The sequence below is a fragment of the Ambystoma mexicanum genome, chromosome 1q, assembly GCF_040938575.1.
Source record: "Ambystoma mexicanum isolate Mex_15411 chromosome 1q, UKY_AmexF1_1, whole genome shotgun sequence".
Taxonomy (NCBI): domain Eukaryota; kingdom Metazoa; phylum Chordata; class Amphibia; order Caudata; family Ambystomatidae; genus Ambystoma; species Ambystoma mexicanum.
This window is the reverse complement of record NC_090922.1, coordinates 1,320,329,909-1,320,351,993: the sequence shown is the minus strand read 5'-3', so window position 1 is coordinate 1,320,351,993 and position 22,085 is coordinate 1,320,329,909. Positions and strand designations below refer to the sequence as shown.

The window sequence follows — 22,085 nt, the reverse complement described above, 5'->3', positions numbered from 1 at the left end:
GTCGTCGACACAGAAGCTTTAGCCTTGCGGTGCTAGTTGACGATCAATCGTGGACGAGGTGTGCGGTGCACCTTCATGAAGAGTTTGTTGCCACAAAGATGACTCGAAAAATGTAGGCCCGGCAGCGAGTGTCGGCGTTGATGATCGGGACTCGACCACGGCTGGCTTTGGGATCTTCGTCGTTGTTGACGTCTTTATGGACTGTGGGAGGCGGGAAACCCACCGTCAGATTCTCCTTGGTTCGGTGACGACCTCTACTTTCTCTGGTGGGACAAAGCAGTCGACAGTGATGGTAAGGGAGTCCTTCGTTTCAATGTCCTTAGGCAAAAGGTGGAGCAATGTGGGTCTGGTCATCTAGCAGCACAGCGTCCAGCTGTCCCCACTTCTGGGCATCATGACTCGACAGACTTCCAGAAGTCATGGAAATCCTCCGAACCCCGGTCGACGGCAATGGACATTGATGGTTTCGATGTCCGGGTGCTTCACTTTGAGATTCCTTGGTGGACTCCAGCTCTTGTCGACAGCCTTTCGCGACTGGCTTCCAGAGTGCCTCTGTGAAGATCAGTTTTTGCACGATGTTCCCTTGAAGCTTGGGAAGAGGTCTCCTAGCCAGGCCCTCCCTCGTTTCAGTCCTTGACAGACTTGACAGCTTTTGGATTTGGTCGAAGGAAAGCGGCAGCAATTCTTCCCACTGGGCTTCAAGGATAAGCAGCTTCAAGTTTTGACTTCAGCATCTGAACAATTATGGTAAGTGAGAGGTCCCCAGATCTGCAGATCTCTCTCATTCACACTGCTGAACGAAGCTCAGTCAGCCAATCAGTCAGAAGGGCATTCATGCAGGCAGGCAGCCAGTCGGGCTCACAGTGCATTCAGGCCATTCACTTCCACCCAGTCACCCATAATGAGGAATGTGGATTGGAGCAAGAACCCAGTCTTTCAGCACACCACACTGCATTCATGTCGGTTTTGGGCAGGGCGGTCTCATTCATTGTGTCACACAAACACAGAAACCAGACACCCATAACATGGAATGCATATTGGTCACACACTCATTCACCAAGGTCCCACCCCAAAGATGTACCCACAACATACAGTCACTGGGAAGGCTGCAGCCAGTCTAGCCTGGACTTCCCCACAATACAATATATGGCTCTTCCACCCAACAGCCAGTCAGGGGAAGGGACAGAGTCCAGGCTTCCCAGGACTTTGGGAAAACAAGGTAACGGGCGATAGAAACCAAGAGGCCACACAGGCCACCTTGTTTCCCATCCGGAATCTGGCTATCCCAAAATGGAAGATACTAAGAGCAGCTGTCAAATTCAGCATGGAGCTGCCACCAGCCCATGCCTTGCTCTTTGGGCCAAACACAGGTGCCCGAAAACATTCACTAGGAGTAGAGGGTTGTACCCCCACTCATGGGTGCCATAAGGGTATCCCAAGGGACTCTGTTCACCACAACCAAAAAGAAGAGCTGCACTGCCAGCTGTCCCACATGGACTCTGGTTCGGAAAACACAGAACATACATAAGGAAGTACAGGACCAGGACATGGAGGCCCTGTCCCTCCAGTGCATTTCAAGCATCATACATAGCCGGTGAGTTATCGAGAGAAACAATAGTCCAGAAAGTGACTGTAATTTGACCATGCAAATGAAAAGAACAATTGTTGAAAGACGAGGATACAAAGTAGCAACGTAGTCCTGCGAAAGGAAGTCGCACATTTGAAAGTCTCTGTGAAATGTTATGAAGTTTTGAAAGAAATTACAAGCAGAGATTAAAGGAAACCGCAAGAAGGAAAGAAAATTGAATAAGAGAAAAGTGACATTTGTGAACTGTGAAATATGCCAAGAGGGCAAAGGTGAAACATAAGAACTTTGGGGAAAAGGCCAAGAAAGCAATTGAAAGGGAATAAGAAATGCAAGTACCAGGTTGAAGTGGTCATGCAGAGGTCTAGGTAAATTCCTTGCAGTTTCAAAAGTCTTCGACAGTGGAAAGATTTGAGGTAAAACGTGGGAAAGGGGAAACCCCACAAAGGAGAGACTGTCTCAAACTCTGCAGAGGGAAGCCAGTTAATATATTCTCAATTTCTTAGTTTTGCACGGAGTGTTGATGGCAAGGCAGGCAAAGTGATTGAACTATCAGAAATTAAAGGCCTAAGATTGCACTGTTGAATTGTACCAGCAAGCCAAAGTGTGCAAGACAGAGGGAACTGTGCTATCTACCCATCCTTTGGTTTTTTAGAGGCTCTAGACCCTGTGGGGATGAACCTGGGGAAGGGAGTTGGTGCTGAAGCCATTCTGACACCTCCTTTTGAGACACTATTTTCATTTTGTATTCCCTTAACACATTTGTTCTAAGGAGGAGGGCAAGGTTAGGTGTTCTTAGTATAGGCCTTTTTTCGTTTGACCAAACTGAATTGGACGTATTTGTTTTTGTTTAATGGTCGAGATTACTCCCATTTTAGTATTGGGGCCAGTTGGGAGTTTTACCATCCCACCATCCCAATCAAAAGTGTAAGTAAAGGTTTTCGAAACTTGTATCCATTGTCTGTGTCTACTGCTTGATACGATGTATTCCTCACATCTTTCATGTGACTATTCTCTATTTCCTCCTTGTTCTTTTCTTGACTTACTTTACTTATTTTACTTTAGTTATCCTTCTCTTTTGCCAAGGTAACTTTATCCAACACTAAATACTCTCCCCTTGGCTTCTCAGTCTTTCATATATAGTTGTCTCTTGTTTCTCTTTGGCCTTCGCCCTTATTCTCTGCTTCAACCTTCTCTTCAGGCTTTTCTCTTCCATAGTATTTCTCTTCTCTAATTAGACATTCTTTGTCTGGTTTAACCTCAATACGAACATTCCAGTCTTGAGAATTTCTCCTCGACTGCGACAATTATAAACCTTGCAGTACCGATTATCATTCACTTCATTCAATGTCAATGCTTTAGCTCGACTGGGACAACTATGGGCATTCCAGTAATGATTTTCTGCCACCCTCGCCCAGGTCTCCCATTTTCCCCATTACCTGCCGTGTTAAGAGATACATTACCAGTTTTATTTGCATGGGACTTTCTCTCCGGCTTGTCATATTGGCCTTTCTTGATTCCTCTACGGCTTTTCTTTCGTTTTACAAGCGGTTTCCCGTGTATCTCGTTTGCCACTAGGTTCTGTATTGGTTCTAGCGGAGTGGTGTTGGCATTGTTCACAGGACCTCTGGTCCACGATGGCTCTGTTGTGGGCACGCCACCACTCTACTCTCTCAGGATATGTATGCCTTGCTTCTGCGTTGATTTGGGAAGAAAAAGGGTGCACGATGAACTGGCACTGCAAAGGATGGATATTCAGTGGGGAGGCAGGAGAGAAGTACTTAAGATTAGAAGAGGTAGTGGGCAGAAAGAGGGTTGGGAGAGCAGAGGGATGCGAGTGTCACACATTTTAGAGGAAAAGTAGTGAGGGAAGTCCTAAGCAAAAAGGGAGAGTTGATGGGATATTGGCTTGGGAGGTGTGGGCAAAGTTTGGAGGGTAGATGATACTTTGCAAGGTGATTGCGAAGGGAGATTAGGTTTGAAAAGTCGGAGGATTTGGCAGAGTGCAGTGCAGAGGTGAGGGCAGCAACTGAAATTCTTAGACCACGAATATGTTAGGGGTTCATAATTTGCACATCTTTGAATTTAACTTCTCACGTGATGACAATCACTTGAACGTTATCAGTGATTAAAACATCTTTTCCTTTTATGAAGGTTTCTGGGGAAGCAAATCAAACTCAAATTGCAGAAGCCTTGCGGCGCTACAGTGAACGGTCGTTTTTTGTGAGGGAGGCGCTGTTTCATCTTTTTAGCTTGACGCATGTCATGGAGAAAGCTGACCCTGAAATGCTGAAGGTAAGGCAATTGTTTAGAGAAATGGAAAGAGTTATTTACTCGTCTGTCTTTGAACTAGAACTGTTAAGTTGTCGATAAAGCTATAAGATGGTGCATGTATCTAATTTTTGGCAAATGTAATGTTAATTTACTGCTGAATTATGTACTAAAAATATTAGTCCTATGGACCAACCTTTACCAAACCTTGCACCTTCCACCTACATACCACATTTCCCCCCATGTGTGTTGAATAGAGCCAGCGTTGTAATGCAAAGTGCAGCTCTTTGGTCTCATTCCAACTGAGTGTATTATTCATTTAATCCTAATGGAGATTACAATGTAGACATTGTAACTGGAGGTATCCATATGATGCATTCTTTTCTGAATGACCGGAAAGGTCCTGCACAGGCTTTGTAAAGGTTAACATTACCATTGTTCAGCTGGGCATACAGTGAACTTTATTGGGGTTGTCTTATTTTTCTTATTTTTTGCTTCAAATATTAAATTCCCTTAGGCTTAGGAACTCCTGGAAACTGAAATCGGATTTTACCCCATGTAAAACAGTCAAGTATATGTCTTTTTTAAAAAAGATTTTATAGGAGCCCATGCAGTCTATTCCTTGTAAAATATTGCTGCCCAGTTTCAGCTCTCTCCCAGGAGCATCCCTTCATTCTTTTTTTGCCTATTGGTGAAGGAGGCTTTGGCGGCAGTTCCTGTTTTCACAGCTCATTCATCGTTTCAGGAGGAACATCGTTTTTTTCTTTCAGAGGTCTTTGCTGTCAGTCTGCCAGAGCTCTGGCTTTTATTTCCAAACAGACATTTAAGAGGCTTAAACTGTGTGCCCTCTGTGTGGTTGGAAGATCACATTGACCATAGGTTGTATGAAGTATAGGAAGAATGCCGTTGAGGATGCACTGTATTCCTGCATTTACTCTTTGCACCATTGTATGATTAACTGGGTCCTTTGTACTGAAACGTCTGCCATGTTGTGTGGCCTCCTGAGACTGTGTTCTGTAAGGAATAGGGGGCATTAGTTACTGAGGGGAAAGAGGAGTAGCAAAATGCAAAACCTATGTTTCTGAGTGCAGGTCGAATCAGTCTTTGTTAGCTGGTAAGATTTAGGGTCTCATTCCGGGTTCAGCAAAGTGGCACAAAAGTGGTGATAACAGAATTCCCACTACTTTTATCACTTCGCCAAATTCTGAGTTTGGTCTCCACCTGAAGGCTGAAAAATCAGCAGAATTACTGCTGGTGGTAATTGCAACGAAGTACCTATGGATTCCCAATAAATTGGGCATTTACACCACCTACCATCACTTGTAGTTTGGTGGTAATTCTGACAAACTCGTAATGAGGACCTCTGTGAGGTGGAACATGTGGGACTTGTCACCAGAGATGTACACAAGATGTCATTCTGTTCAGTTACTCGCTAACGGTTTTGCCCTGCAAGCAGGGTTACCTCAGGTGGGTTTTTTTGTGATGGGGTTTGCAGGGTGAGGTGTGCAGTTGGGCTTTGTCCATATTGGAAAGTTGAAAAGTAACTTCCTTAGTGAGGAGGTAGGGGAAGTGAAGGGAGTGAATGTAAACTTGACATCTACTGATTTCCACTGACTGTGTTAACCCTTCCATGTTTGGTGTTGCGGAACGTGTTGGGCTGGTTGGCTGGGAGGGTTATTCTTAACCCATGGTGATGTCTTGATGTCACTGGTCCAATTGTTTTTGGGTGTGGCCAATATGTGTACGTTTGTGGCTTCCTCAAATGAGGAGTCTGTGTTGGCAACGTTTTTCTGTTCCCCGGTTTAGTGCATAGCCATATTTCTAGGAATTTCCAGTGGGGTCTGGTTATCTTCCGGTATGTGGAGCTGCCTGGGCATGAGAACTCGCAGCTATATTTATAGAGTGCATGCTTACCCCAGTGGAGCATCTTGGCAGTGCAAACAGTTTGTTGCCCAACTCATTTTATCAACCTTGGAAGAACGAACTTGTAACCAGGAGGTAAAACATTATTCCACTGAACCACAGTCTATAACTGACCATTACTGAAAAAGAAGGCCCCTTATTGGCGTTTTATTGCAAAGTAGCACCGTCACTAGGGCTGCCTCACTGGATCCATGTTCCTTTTGACTTTTGGGCCTTTGCCGTTTCACTGCTTTTTGAGCAATGCAAAGGGTTTTGAAATGGCTCATTGATAGCGACCCATGGAAGGGTTGAACAGTGGGATAATATTTGACCCCCATCATCTGTTGGGCCTTCTGGCTATGCTGCTCCTTTCTGCTTGGCTACCATAGAAATAGAAAAGTGACTCAGTCCCTTTTCTATTGCTATGGCAGTGGCCATCTTTTTTTTTTTTTAATAGGAGATTGAACTCTCTCAATAAGAGTCAATCTCCTGTAAAACAACAAAAAAAAAAGCGCTGTCACCCACTTTTCATGAGGTGGACAAGGGCCGATAATAGCCCTGACCTCTCACTGAGGCCTCCCTAGCCCCGGTGGCTATATTCTCGGCAGTGCTCCAGCTAAGATTTTGAGGTGGGAGTATTTTGCTCCCCGTTTTTAAACTTTGAGAGTAAATGTGATTTTAAGAGTAAAAATTACTATACTCCTTTGCAAGAGTAAAATGTATGAAACATCCAGCCGACGCATGCACAAACTGTATGGAAATCATAACCGTACGGCAGCTTTCTGCATTGTGCCAGAATACACCTTTCATTATCTCTGAGGTCTGGCCATTTGATCTCGCCTGTATATATTTAAATATTGAAATCACAAAAACCTAGCCAATTACATAGTAAAGCAAACATGAATTGTATTGTGGATTTTGAGCTTCGAGAGAGGCAATGACTCCATGCTAAATTAAACATCTTATCTAATGGTCAAATGGTTATTTATATTGCGCTTTTGGCCAAGCGCTGTAAATATAACATATTTATCAAAATGATCACCAAACCAAAGTCGGTACTCCTTTATTGACCTCAAAAGGATGAATGGCTGAGTTGGACTTGCTGGGATTCGAGCCTACAACCTACAGCTCACGCACAGATTGCAGGAATGAGTGCTCAAACGGCTGAGCTATCTTATTGGCTAACATCCTTCAGAGGTCGGTTAACTGAGTATCGACTGAGGTATAATGATCACAGTACCTAGAAGTTGGACAAATCATTTATGGAGCATTACATGAAGTTAAATACCTATCTAGATTATCACAGGCACAGGTTTTGCTGAGTTTATTTCAATTAGAAATGTAACTTTTGTTTGTTTTTGGACAGCGCTTGCACTTCCTGTAGAGTCAAGTTTTGGATGTTTTAATTGTAGTCTTGAAGATTTGAGAGGCTAGAACACTTGTGATTGGTGTAATGAGAATCACTCACCCTTGAGCAAAGACTCTGCTGCCACTGACCATTTATAGTAATGTAACCCATTGACTCCAAGGTTGAATGGATGTAATCTAGACTGTGCATAGTCATCATTTTACACACTTGTAATTATAGTGTAAATTAAATTATCAGTGAAAAAATGATCTGCCTCCGCTTGATTATGCACACAGCACCAGAACTCTGAAAAATACAATTGTGCAATACTGGTTTGCTTTCACTGGAAAAAAGCATAATTTGTTACAAAATATTAATTCTCAGTTGCAACTTAGTTTTCCATCTTATTAATTATACAATCCTAAAATTCTAAGAAATTATGCACAGTGCTTCTAAAGCTGAATGGAAAGAAGCCATTCCTTTTTATCACAGTGTGCAGTTTCTTTTTTTGAAAGGCTTCAGAGAAATACATTCTGTTTGAGGTGGCTTGCTATAACATCCATGTAGATAAAAATCAAAAGAAGCCTCCTAGTTTCTATCAAGATAACCTGACCTTTGCACTGCCCTTTGCTCTAAACCTGTGTGTAAATGTACCCAGGAAAATAATAAAGCTGTCGTATTCGCAAGATTTTAATGCGTAAAAAGGCCTGGTACCCACCTTATCTGGAGGCCTGATTCTCGGTCTAAATGCCGCTTATCCTTCCATAAAAGGCTTGCACATCAGCTGGCTTAAAAGAGCTGCATTGGCTCACTGTAGCCTAGAGATTCAAATTGCTGTGCATAGTTCGCAATGCTTTTTTCCTCTCCAGAGGTCCTAATTTCTTGATGGATACATTACAAATATGTGCCACCTCGCCAGCATAGATCAGGTAGTCCTAATTCTTTTTATCACTCCCAAGATACTCAGTAAACTGGGGTTTCAGATTTGTCTTTCTAGGCTACTCCTATTTGGAACACATTAAACTTTTAAATAAAGAAGGCAACCATATTATTTTCTGAAAAAATAAAAATGGAAGCCTCCGTTTCCACAATAATTTCGATGACCTAGTCTTCAAAAAATATCTCTTGTGAGAGTCACTATATGAGTGTCCTCTGCCTAGTGAGGAGTTATTGTGAATTTTGTGGTTAAGGAGGTCCAAAAGAATTGGGAAAGAAAGTGCTAGAATAATGCTGTCTTGCTCATAAATTGAGGGGGAAAAAGAGCCTATTGTATATTCCAGCGTATAAGACGACATTTTAACCCGGGAAAATCTTCTCAAAAGTCTTATACGCCAGGTGCTGAAACTTCCGAGCTGGACTGGAGAATCTGCGGTGGCCGCATATGGTGGGGGGAGCTCAAAAAGGGCCGCGGCCGCATCCCGGCCGTATGCGGCGACCGTATGGAACTAGCACGGGCGGTGCTGTACAAGTACACTGCAGTACTCACCAGGATTCTCTGCCTCTAAGATCTCGCTCCTGACAGTCTTGGAGACGGGGAGGGCTGGGCAGGCAGGGAGAGCTATCCAATCCTAGCAGGCTTTGTATCCAACAACCAGCCAATCGCCGGTAAGGTACATCGTTTGCTGTGATTGGCTGTTTGTTGTATACTGTGTACCACATACAGTACTGCACCAGTATCTGTACCTGTTCATACAGTATAGCACCAGTATCTGTACTTGTTCATACAGTACAGCACCAGTTCATGCAGTACAGTATACAAATGTCCAACAGTCAAAACCCCATCATGGCTCCAGCAAGAAGAAAGAAATATGAAGCCAGTTTACAACTTAAAGTTGTAAACTTTGCCATGGAACATAACTGTGCTGCTGCAAGATAATGGAGTAACAGAAAAGATGGTTCGGGACTGGAAAGCAAATGAAAAAGCATTAAAGAATATGCCAAGGGGTAAGTGTGCATTAAGAAGAGGCGCCCCACATTGGCCAGAACTTGAAAAGCATGTAGCAGACATGGTGAATGAGCATCGCCAAAACGGTTATGTAGTGACACGAAATCAAATGCGTTTGTTTGCACTTCAGTGGGCCACATCTAACCCAGATCACAACAGATTTAAGGCCACTGTATCCTGGTGTAGTAGATTCATGGAAAGCCATAATATGGTACTGAGGCAAAAGACGAAGAAATTGCCCAAAAATTACCTGCAGATCTTGATGGCAAACTAAATAATTTCCATTGATACGTAATACAACAGCGCACTAAACATGACTATGCGTTAAGTGGTATTGGAAATATGGAAGAAACTCCAATGAATTTTGATATGGTTGGAAATAAAATGTCCATCAAAAAGGTGAAAAAACAATTTTAATTAAAACATGATATGAGAAGTACTGTTTTACAGTGGTACTAGGATGCACAGCTGATGGCGCCAAACTGAGACCAATGATTATTTTTAAAAGAAAAACAATGCTGAAACTCAAGTTCCCTGTTGGTTGTTTTGTACATGTGAATGAAAAAGGCTGGATGGATGAAGAAGGGGTAAAGCTATGGCTTGATAATGTGTGGAGCAGGCAACCAGGTGGACTTATTCAAAAATGTAGTCTACTGGTGTGGGATATATTCAGGGCTCATTTAACTCCCAGCACCAAGCAAAGGCTTGCAAGACTGAGAACAGTGGAATGAATGAATGGATGTTTAGTGGCGAAAAGTCATTCACAAAAGGAGGAAACGTGCGTGCCCCACAGTTGGATGTTTTGTGCAAGTTTGTCATAAAAGCCTGGAATGATATTGATGCAGAAACAGTAATCAAGTCTTTCAAGAAGTGTGGCATATCAAATTAATAGATGGTATGGAGGACGACTACTTGTGGCAAGATGAAGAGGAAGCCGAAGCTGAGACCACACCATCTGATACGGAATTCGATCCATACGATGACTGCCTTACAAATGTATCACAAGATCTCATTGATCTACTTATGATATCAGATGACGAATAGGGGGATTTTGAAGGCTTTTAAAGGGAAACTGTCACGCCAGCAAAACCTGTAAAAATACTGTAGCTTGCAGTTATGATGGGTGTTGCTAACTCGCAAGGGACTTGTGCTCGCTCTCTATTGTTTGTTATCTTCCTCCTATCATCATCATCAGTTCCAGTTTGGTTGACAGCTTAGAAAACAAACAGCATGGCCGCTCCCATGGGTTTATTGTCTTATCCTTCCTTTCACTGTTTTATGTTTACATGTTTGATGACAAACAGCCTTATGTTTATAAGTGAGTTTTCCTGCTAAGTACCTGCATGTCATAAGCATTTGAATTAAAATTACCATATTGAAATCAAATCTGATGTTTTTTTAATTTTTACTTGGTGTGCGTTGGAAGAGGGAGTAGTCTTATACGGCGAGTATATCCCAAACTCTATATTTTAACTGGAAAAGTTGGGGGTCGTCATATACGCCGGAATATACGGTACATAAATAAAGCCTTAGCAGGTGGCAAAGGCAGTTTATTTGTAATTATTTATTGGAGACGAAACGTAGGGGAATACAGTTCACAGGACCATCCTCACAAGGTGCTATTTGGAAACTGTATTAATAATCCTGTTGAGTATGTTTGTACATATATGAGGGACCATACAAACACAAATGGACATGGGGGAGGCATTGGAGGAGGTGGTAGGGTGATCATCAGGATGAGGTAGGGACAGTGTGATGCTGGAAATGCATTGGAGGAACAGGGCCTCCATGTCTTTGTCCTGTAGTCCTTTTTCCATTTGTGTTCTGTATTGTTTTCTGCCTAAGAGTCCATGTGGGACTCCTAGCCGTGCAGCTCTTCCTATTTTTGGTTTGGTGTGCAGACCCATGGGATACCCTTATGGCACCCAGGGGTGTGGGTACAACCCTGTGCCCCTAGTGTATGTTTTTGGGCACCTGTGTGTGTGTGTGGCCCACAGAGCAGGGTATGGGCTGGTGGCAGCTCCATGTTAAATTTTACAGGTGCTCTCAGTATCCTCCATTTTGGGATACCCAGGCCCTGCCATTAGAATCAGTTGATTCCTGATAGGAAACAAGATGGCCCCTGTGGCCTCTTGCTTTCTATTGCCTGTTACCTTGTTTTCCAAAAGTCCTGGGAAGCCCTGGCTCTGTCCCTTCCCCCTGACTGGCTGTTGGGTGGAAGTTCCATATATGGTGGTGTTGGGGAAGTCCAGGCCAGACTGGCTGGTGCCTTCCCAGCGACTGTATGTTGTGGGTGGGACCTGGGTGAATGGAGTGTGTGACCAATATGCACTTCTTGTTGTGGGTGGCTGGTTTCTGGTATGAGACAAAAAGACTGAGACAGCCATGCCCAAAACTGGTATGAATGCAGTGTGTAGTGTTGAATGGCTGGGTACTTGTCCCAATACACATTCCTTGTTGTGAGTGTCTGAGAGAGAGGAGTATGGCCTGAATGCACTCTGTCTGATTGGCTGACTGACTGCATGAATGCCCTTCTGTGTGATTGGCTGATGAGTGTGACCCAGCAGTGTGGATGAGAGGCAGAATAGTATATCTGGGGACCTCTCACCACTGGAAGCTCAGAGGCTGAGTCAACACTTGAAGAGTAACTGGAACTGCTTATCCTCGACGCCCAGCTGAAAGAACTGCTACTGCATTTGCTTTGACCCGATCCGAAAGCTGTCCAGTTCGTCGAGGACTAATCCGAGAGAGGACCTGGCTAGGCGCCCTCTTCCCATGCTCTAAGGGACCATGGAGCACCGCCAACCTTCGCCCAAGCTTCCTGGAAGTCAGACCCTCGAAAGGCTGCCGACCGGAGACTGGGACCGCCGAGGAGAACGAAGTGAAGCAACCGGACATCGACGCCGTCGAAGTCCATTGCCGTCGACCAGGGTTCAGAGTATCGCCGTAACCACTGGAGGCCCATCGAAGCCGTGTTGCCCAGAAGAGGAGACCGATTGACGCCGTGCCGCCGATGACCGGAGCCGTCCACTCCTTTGCCTAAGACTGTTGCATCGAAGGACTCCCTTGTCGGCACCGTTCACCACTTTATCCGGCTGGAGAAAGTAGAGGATGCTGATGCGCTGAGGAGAATCCGCCGGTGGGTTTCCTGCCACCCAAAGACCACAAAGACTTTGATGACCTTGTCGGGCCACAGTTCTTCGAAACTCTTTGCGGTCCTGAACTATCCAACACCGAGGTGCCTTGCACACCTCATCCTCGCAGGATGTCGCAGACGAGCACCGCCTGGAACGACGCCGTGGTCTCGGCACCCTCAAACTTTTCATCGACGCCAAGTTCACCTTCTTCGATGCCGCTCGACGACCCGTGGCTCCTGCTTTAAAGGGAGTCACTCAAGAAGGATCCATCGACGCCTCTTCGAATAACTCTGCTCCACCAGGGGCATTTTGGGGCGGGGGGTAGAAACATTAAAGAAGGAAATAAGACTTGTAGAAAAATATATGGACTGGGCTTGTTATATCTCTTTATTTTACAGGTTGCCCAGGTGGGGGGGGATCTCCACACAGAACTGTCTAGTGGTAGGGGCCAGTATTCTGCCAATTGTTCTCACCAACTGCTTTCCTCCTATGTCTATTGTTGGTTACCTTTATTACTTGATTTGTGTGACATTTAACCAGAGTACAGTTGATGCACTTTAATGAGATCTGATAATAGTTGTGGTACCACTTTAGAACTGTATATATTTGCCATTGTTGATTTCTGAGCACAAGTAAGTTATTGTGATAGTGTACATAACCTTGAATATTATATAAAGACTGTGTTTTCAGTAATAGTGTGTGGACATTCCTTTGTAGGGGCTTGGGACTACACTGTACTTAAGAACCAGCCTGCATCCCCTCCTGAGAAGCTAGGCCTTGAATGCTCAACTACGTTACCAATAATAGAGAATCTTGGTTGGGGTCCTCTCTGCCTCTCCTCTACCATATAAAGAGTAGGAGTACAGACACCCCCCCACCCCCCACCAGTCTTTACACAGACTGATTCTCGGTCTAAATGCCTCCTATCCTTCCATAAAAGGCTTGCACATCAGCTGGCTTAAAAGAGCTGCATTGGCTCCCTGTAGCCTAGAGATTCAAATTACTGTGCATAGTTCACAATGCTTTTTTTTTTTTCTCCAGAGGTCCTAATTTCTTGATGGATACATTACAAATATGTGCCAGCCTGCCAGCATATATCGGGTAGTCCTAATTTTTATCACTCCCAAGATGCCAAGATACTCTGTAAACTGGGGTTTAAGATTTGTCTCTCTAGGCTGCTCTGATTTGGAACACATTAAGGTTTTAAATAAAGAAGGCAACCATATTACTTTCTGAAAAAATAAAAATGGAAGCCTCTGTTTTCATAATTTCGATGTCCTCGTCTTCAAAAATATCTCGTGAGAGCCACTGTGTGGGTGTCCTCTACATATTGAGGAGTTATTGTGAACTTTACGGTTAAGGAGGTCTACAAGAACTGGGAAAGAAAGTGGTAGAATAATGCTGTCTTGCTCATAAGGTGAGGGGAAAAAGAGCCTACGTAAAGCCTGAGCAGGTGGCAAAGGCAGTTTATTTGTAATTATTTATTGGAGACGAAAAACCGGGGAATACAGTTCACAGGACCATACTCTCACAAGGTGCTATTTAGAAACTGTATTAATAATCCTGTTGTTGAGTATGTTTGTACATATACCAGGTAGCATACAATCCCAAATGGACATGGGGGAGGCATCAGGGAGGAGGTGGTAGGCTGATCATCAGATTGAGGTAGGGACAGCAAAGGGTAGTGAGTTCTGACTGGAGTGGGGAGGTTGCATTTTCAAGGAGAAGGATATGGCATTTAAGCGCTGATTGAAATTGAAGGATCTAGGTGATATTTTTGATTTCCGTATTACCAGGTAGTTCAGTGATGATTGAGGGTGGGGAGAATAAACGTACGCAGAAGTATGGAAAATGGGAAGATGTGCATGATGAGTGAGAAACTGAAAGACTGATGGTGTTACTAGAGTGAATGGTGCGGGTGACAGTTTGACAAATGGACACCAGTTCGGGAAGGAATAGTCCATGACTACTAGTTACTTCGCCCATATTTTCCCTTCCTCATTTTAGTTCTAATCTAGGAGACGTCCACTTAAGACAGGAAACTCTGTGCTAAAATAATGGATATTTTTGTTGAACCTTGACACCTCCCCATAGAAGTGGAAGTTATAATGTGAATATTGCTTAGGAGTACAAAGAGTGCGGGTTCAGAAGAACTCTGGACTGAGATGAGGAAATTGAGGGTTTGGAGTAATGGAATTACTGGTAAATTCTTTGCATTAGCTCCTTGTCATTCTTCCCTGTTCATCCCCAATCTTTTGAGTATCTACAAAGCTGCATATAGGGCTATTGCACAACAGACAGTGTGATGAGTCAGACATAGGAGACGGACAAGAGGACCTGGTTAAACAAAATGTTTTATATAAAATAAAAGGGAAAAATGATTTCCCTAGGCTGCAAAACAAACCAGTGCTTGCCAGGACGTCTAACAAAATGCAAATTCTTGCCTGTGTCAAACTCTATGCAGCCTACTTCCTACTGCCACTATGGGAAAAAGAAAGAAATACGACTTCTAATCTTGGCCCATGGGTTACTTCCCCTTTTCAGCCTTGGTTTCCTGGCTGCCTAACTTACCAATGTTCTCACAATCTCTTCAACTAGCACTTCTCAAAAGGAATCCAAAATAACCACAAAAAAGAAAAGGTCCTTTTGGTTTTAGCCTCCACAATGTTCTTGACACATAGTCGAAGGTGCATCTAGTGTATCCCTCATCTGGAGACTTAGTTTCTCGGCCTGTATAGGTCTGACTGCATCAATAGCATTAAAGTTCAGTCTCTATATCCTGGATACTGGTCTGATCTGTAGTTGCAAAAAGACACTGGGCCAACTCAGCCAGGCGATATTACGTTCCCTTTTGGTCACCTTCTGGATTATCGATTCTCTTAATCCCGGGTGGTCTATGGTATCGGATATCCTGGATTAACTTTTTTTCTTCTTTCCAGTTTCTTGGTATTTCCTTCATTAGTCCCCAGTGGGTTTGAGATTCTTTCACCTGTGGAAAAATAGTTCTACCCTTTTGCTCTTGTGGGGTCTTGACTTTCTTAACCCCCAGTGGGTTCTGGGGGTTCTCGGCCAGGTTAATGGTTTTCTTATTTTCCCTTGCAGGTTCTGACTTTTCTCAGCCCGCAGTAGGCTCTGGGCTTTCTCTACCCTATCTACCATTGACCGCACCGCACTCCACAGTTTCCCCTTCTTAGCTGTGTACCTTCTCCGGTGGGCGTGGCTCGCAATCTGCTTTGGGATCTCTGGCGGTTCCACATCATTGCGCTGGTCTGCGCGGTTGTTACTCTTGCTCCGACTCCGTTTCGATACGTCGGTTTCGAGCTTTGGGACATTGCTACCTTGCGCTGCCTTGCGGCATGCTTCCTGCTTCAGCTATCCCCACCTTTGTCGAAGCAACTGCTGTACTCACGGATCCTTTGCTCTCTGCCCACCACGTCCTCTACATGGTTCTCCTTCCTGGTGAGATAAAGCACCTCCATCTTCTGCGTATCGGCACACGTTGCTGCTCCGGGTTTCCTGACGGATGAAGATCTCTTTTGGTCTTTTACAGTCTTTGGGTTCCTCCCTGGAGCTAATACAAGCAGTCCATTGGTCATTGACTTCCATGGGAGGTGAAAGTGAGCAGAGGTCTGTCACCAAGCAATTGACCCGAAGGTGTCCTGCATGTTATCAACCGGTTCGCGTCTCATGTAACCCACAAACCACTGGGCTCTTTGGGGGAATTGGTGGTGGCATGAGTCAGTTGTTGACCAATGGTGCCACCCTTGCGTGCTACCAAATGTGCTAATATGCCCCTAGTTTAGCTAACTTGCACCTCTCCTGGGTGAGGGGAACAAGTAACCTGAAAAGCCATGTTGATGGTCATCCTTATTTATTGAAGGTTGCTGGCTTCTGTTTCTAACCTTGACATCCAGGGCCGAATGTAACAAGTAGTTACCTGTGCTAGCTGATACTCGCAGTTTGTTCAGGGTATGCATACACTATTCAGCCCACATTCAGCCCTCTTCTCCCTCCTGACACTTGTAAGGCGTGGCAGTGCAATTACTTCAGGTTTACGCTGACCGTGTCGGGGTGAGTCCTTCTGTAATTAACTGATGGGTTAGGACTTTTATAGGAATTCCCTTGGTTCTCATAGACTGCGAGTGGATGCCATAGTGATTAGTAAGAGGCATGTCTAGGGCAGAAGGCTCATGTAGGTGGGGTGAGAGGGGAAGTTGAGAACAGAACCCGTAACCACTTCATACTGAATTGGTAAGATCCTAAATTAGCAATTTAGGGTGAACTGTGGGTGTGCATTTTGGTGAATAAAAGTAAACTTCTCGCTCAACTCCATTGCTTTCAGCAAAGCAATACCCCATAATTATGTTGCATAGATTGCAGCCGGGTGTGCCTGCAGTTTATACACTTCTTGAGTGCCTAATATTGCTCTACTTCCAAATTTCTCAAAAATAGAAGGGTAGCACGAGAATGTTGTCTGAGTACACAGCCATTGCGATCAATTTGACAACTCCAGGAGCACTAATGTGTATAACTGGGGGGGTGGTAACCGCCGATAAAGTTAAAGCATTCTCAAATTTCGGAATGTTTTATTTCAAGGGAACTGTAATGGTGTTAAGAGTAATCACCCTTTTCCCAACTTGTAAGTACTAAAAAATGAACTCACATTTTTAAGAAAAAGCAAAAGGTATTTGATTAAATCATAACAATTATTATACCGCCCTTAATTCAGGGTACATGTATTTATTTACATGTAATATTGATGAAAGTCAAATCTCTTTAAACAAGACAAAAAATTCAATGCCATAATTATGTTGCATAGATTGCAGCCGCGTGTGCCTGCAGTTTATACACTTCTTGAGTACCTAATATTGCTCTACTTCCAAATTTCTCAAAAGTAGAAGGGTAACACGAGAATGTTGTCTAAGTACACAGCCATTGCGATCAATTTGACAACTCCAGGAGCACTACCTGACAGTTTTAACTCTTAGGTAATCGAAATCATCCGCTTGTCGTATTGGTTTCCCCTTACATTTGAAAGTAATTTCCTTTTTACATCTTTTGTGGCGTAAAAGTTCAATTTATTTCCATCACTGTATCACAAAAACCTTCCAGGCATTGCAATTGCTTATTAATTCCACTGGGGGAATGGGAAATCAACCCAAAATAATCAGTGTGTAAGGGTACAGCAGTCATTTGAATCCCTAGCTTTGGTACATCACAATCCAAGGAGAAAATAATTTTAGCTAAGGAGGTAATATATAAAGAAGATAATGTTAGTGGCATTAAACAACCTTGTCTTGCACCTAGATAAACTTATAAATCATCTATACAGTCAGCCCTATGTCCATAATTTACCTGGGCCTGATTATTATAATACAGGGCATTGATGGCAGCAAGTATGCCAGGTCCGACGACGCAGAGCCAGGCGAACTGGAGGAGGCACCCCCGATAACCCGGGCGGCGTCCTTTTCGGTTCCCAGCCCCCTCTCCCCCTCGTAAGGGGACGGGGGGGTGCTGGGTCAGGGCGGCAAAGTGGAGAGCCCGCGAAAGAAGAGGCGCGGCAAAAACAGGAATTGCCCGCCAAAAGGTAGTGCGGCAAAAAGCAAGGAAAGCCCGCGAAGGGCAACAAAGGGTGGGGGCGTGGTTCCCTCTTCATAAGGAGCGGGGCTTTCAGCAGCAGCACACAAACAACTGCAGCCGAGGGACACCCGTGCTCGGTGCACAGGTCTGCAGTGGAAGGTTTTTCGTTTTTTGCTGGTAGGCTCACGACAAGCTTGCAGGCTCACGGCAAGCTTCCGCTTCGAGGAGCACCGAGGGAGCATTGTGTAGTACGCAAGCGGCGGGGAGCATGGACATGGAGGCCTTCATGGCGATGGCCAAACTGGTCACAGCGCAACATGGCACAAACTGGATGGAGGCGCTGACCAGTCAGGCAGGAAAAAACCACACGGGTGTCGGGGAGAGAGCTCATTCACCTCTAATGTTTCAAGAAGACGAGGAGAACCTCATGGAGGAGCAGGAAGAAACATTGGAAGAAGAAGAAGAACCGACAAGGAAGAGAAAAAGAGTGCTGACAGAAAAAGCTAAAGCGATCAGAGAACAGGCCACGAACAGCAAGAAAGGGAAACCAGGCAACAGCAAGGGTAAAGGACGGGCACAACAGGTTGAAGCCATACCGGCACCTGCACCTGCTCCTGTGCTCAGGACCCAAGGGGCATCCAACACACCTGAAGCCAGACCGGCGGCAGTGAAGGAGATGGGATCACCTTCCATGGAGGTGATGAAAGGTATAGTTTTACAATGCATACAAGCCTTGGGTAACGGGGGCAATGGTCCACTCTTGAGTGGTAATGTGAATGCTTTTAATCAGTTGGGGCAGGGGGCCAATGTAGTACAAGGGGAAGTACAGCCGTTTCCAATGGGAGGAGCCACGGGTCAATCAATGGGAGGCTCTCTGGCGAACGGGGGGTCGAACACAGGGGTGCAAAGCCCAAGTGGATGGTTTAACGCACTGTCGGGGAATGGGGGGACTCAGCCGACAGTGGGCCAAGGGTCTGTCGTGGCTAATTATGGGAGCTACGTAGGGAATCCTGCGGCTTTACAGGTCTCTTTATGTCAGCAGGCCACGGCAGGGAATCCGGGAAGCCCGGTAGGGGGGTCAGGTCTGGGAGGTAGTGGCTCATTGGGTGAGACAACAGCAGTTGTGGGGCCACAGGCGTCACCATGGTGGGCTCAGGGGGTGGCTAATTTGGGGATACCTCAGGTTACCGATAATGGACAAGAGGGTTTAAGGGGTACTATGACTCCATATGGAAGGACCATGCCTGGTTTCGCTCCAGCAAGGGTGTCAGTAAATTCTTTATCCTGGCACATACCCCTCACAGTTAAGGAAAGGGTGTGGAGAAAGGAATTTGTGGAGATTTTGGAATTTATACAGATGGAGCCAATGGGGAATGGTTTAAAAGAGTTATCAGAGAAAGAGAAGGAGAAGAAAGAGAGGGAGACTCCTAAACCCGAGGCGACCATACACAATTGGATTAAAGCCTTCTTAATTTATACCTCCGTAATGATTGAGAAACACCCACAGGATGCCTCAGCAATGTTAGCATATTGCCAGTACATCCAAGATATCTACTTGAAAAGAGGGGGGGATGGCTGGCTTAAGTATGACAGGGCGTTTCGTCTAAAGATGCAAGTGTGGCCAGCGCTAGCCTGGGATGAGATGGATGTAGGGGGAGTGGTGGACAAACTGGTACTTATCAAGGAGGGGGGTGAACAGGCCACCGGTGAAAAATCCCAAGTTGTATGGAGAGGCAGAGGTGGTTTTACGCGAAGGGGAAGGGCGTCCTTTCGCGGGCACTCCCCCTGGAATAACAGAACCAGCTACCAGGGGGAGCAGGCAGAATGCTGGAGGGTCAACTCTGAAGAAGGTTGCCCGTTTGGCAAGTCCTGCAGATTCAAACATCCAAGGGGAGGGAGCTATAGGGAGCATAACACCTCTGCCAGCGAAAGCAAGCACAAGCCCAGTCCCAAGGAAAAGAGTAAGGGCAAAAAGGAATGAAAGGCATGTCTTGTTGCCAGAAATTGCGCCACTCAAAGTTTGTAAGGCTTCTATTAAATGTGGGCTACCTCCCCCAGTTAACATCCAGGCTATGACTCCATGGTTAAATATGTATCACAACGTTGAGCATGCTAAACTGCTGTGGGAGGGGTTTAGGCGGGGTTTTAAGATCCCATGTACAGAAAGAAAAAAGGGCAGTGAGGTGCGCAATTTGCGGTCTGCTTTGCAGATGCCAGAAGTGGTGCGCCAGAAGGTCGCTAAAGAGGTGGCTCTGGGCAGGGTAGCGGGGCCTTTCACACAACCCCCATTCCCGAATTTGGTCGTATCTCCGCTGGGGCTGGTCCCCAAGAAGGAGCCGGGCCAATACCGCTTGATTCATCATTTATCCTTTCCAGAAGGCGAGTCAGTGAATGATGGGATCCAGGAGGACAAATGCAGGGTTCAGTATGTCTCCTTTGACGATGCAGTTGACATGGTAAGGGCGGCAGGTAAAAAGGCCCTACTAGGAAAAGCAGATATTGAATCAGCGTTCAGGCTGCTGCCCATTCATCAAGAAAGTCAGCATCTGTTGGGTTTCAAGGTCCAAGGAGGATATTATTTTGACAAATGCTTACCAATGGGGTGTGCCATTTCCTGTTCTTATTTTGAAGCCTTTAGCTCATTTTTAGAGTTTGCTGTCAGAAAGGAATGTCACAGAGGGGCACTGTTGCATTATTTGGATGATTTTCTATTCATGGGGAGAGATGGAACAGATGAATGTCAAGAAATCATGCGGGTCTTTCACGAAGTGATGGGGTTGATGGGGGTACCATTGGATAAAGACAAAACGGTGGGCCCTGTGACTTGCCTGACGTTCTTGGGGATTGAGATTGATTCAGTTCAAGGGCTGTGCAGGCTTCCTCAGGACAAGGTACACAAGATGAAATCGGCTATTGCGAGCTTGAGGTCTAAGTAGAAGGCAACGTTGAGGGAGCTCCAGGTCATGGCAGGCAACCTGAATTTTGCGGGCAAGGTCATTCCAGTGGGGAGGACATTTGCTAGGGGCATTGAGTTGAAAATGATTGGTTTGAAACATGCTGGCCAGCATGTCAGGTTGGGGTCAGATATACAGGAGGATTTGGCTATGTGGGATGAGTTCTTGGATAGCTTTAACGGGGTCTGCTTGTGGAGATCTGCCTACAACAGCAAAGCAAAGCGTAAATTGTTCACAGATGCAGCAGGGGGTTTCGGGTTTGGTGCGATTCTTGGTACACAATGGTGTGGAGCGGCATGGCCGGCCGAATGGCATGACCAAGGGGTCACCAAAGACATCACCCTGTTGGAACTCTTCCCAATTGTGGTAGCATTCAAGTTATGGGGGGAGCAGCTGGGAAACAGCAAAGTCACGTTGTGGTCGGACAACCTAGCGGTGGTGCAGATAATTAATCACGGTGCGGCTAGGAGTCCCAGGGTGTTGCGACTATTGAGAGAGCTCAACAGGTGCATGCTAAAGTGGAATATTGAAGTGCGCGCTAGACACATCCCAGGGGAACATAACACAGCTGCTGATGCTCTCTCTCGTTTACAGTGGGGGAAATTCCGAGAGTGTTGCCCGGGAGCAGAAAGAGGGATGACGCCATTCGATGCAAAGTGGTGGGACATGATTTGGGGGATCTAAGTGCCCTGATTCAGACGGCTTTAGCTCCAGGCACGAACACAAAGTATCAGGCATGCTGGAAACGGTATCTAAGCTTCAAGCAAGAGGAGCTGGGGAATACCATGTTGGAAAAGCCTGTAAGGGCATTTGTGGTTTGGGGTTGGCAAGCGGGCAAATCCAGGTCATGGATGGCACATCACCTGGCAGCAATCGCCCATTTTTCAAAATTGCAAGGGGAGCCCGACCCTACTAAGGAACATTATATTTGTATGGCCATGAAAGGATGGGCCAGACAGGTAATACCAAAAGGAGATGAGAGGCGCCCCATAGATTATGTCAAGTTACAAAGGGTGGTGGCCAGTCTAAGGTTGACCTGTCACGGGGATTTCGAGGTAACATTGTTCAAAGCTGCTTTCTCGTTGGCCTTCTTTGGGGCCTTTAGGGTAAGCGAATTAGTCCCAGAGAACAAAGGCGCAAGGGGTTCGAGATATTTGCAGATGCAGGATGTTCAGGTCTCTGAGGGTGGACTATCGTTATGGCTGAAAAAATCCAAAACAGATCAGGAAGGTAAGGGGTGTACGGTGGCGCTGCAACCCATTGCAGGATGCACGGTGTGCCCAGTCCGGGCCGTGGTTGCATTTCTCGGAGTAAGGCCTCCTTCCGAGAAAGGAGCACCGTTTCTGATACCCGAGGATGGCTC

General features: G+C 45.5%; 1 protein-coding gene across 1 annotated transcript in view; it reads left to right on the top strand.

Annotated features, from left to right (window-relative positions):
• Positions 1-22,085, top strand: part of ZYG11B (zyg-11 family member B, cell cycle regulator) — a 682,105-nt gene that overhangs the window by 177,814 nt on the left and 482,206 nt on the right. The window contains exon 4 of the mRNA XM_069642180.1: positions 3,740-3,880. Within this exon, the coding sequence (XP_069498281.1) occupies positions 3,740-3,880 (141 nt within the window). The remainder of the gene's footprint in view (positions 1-3,739; positions 3,881-22,085) is intronic.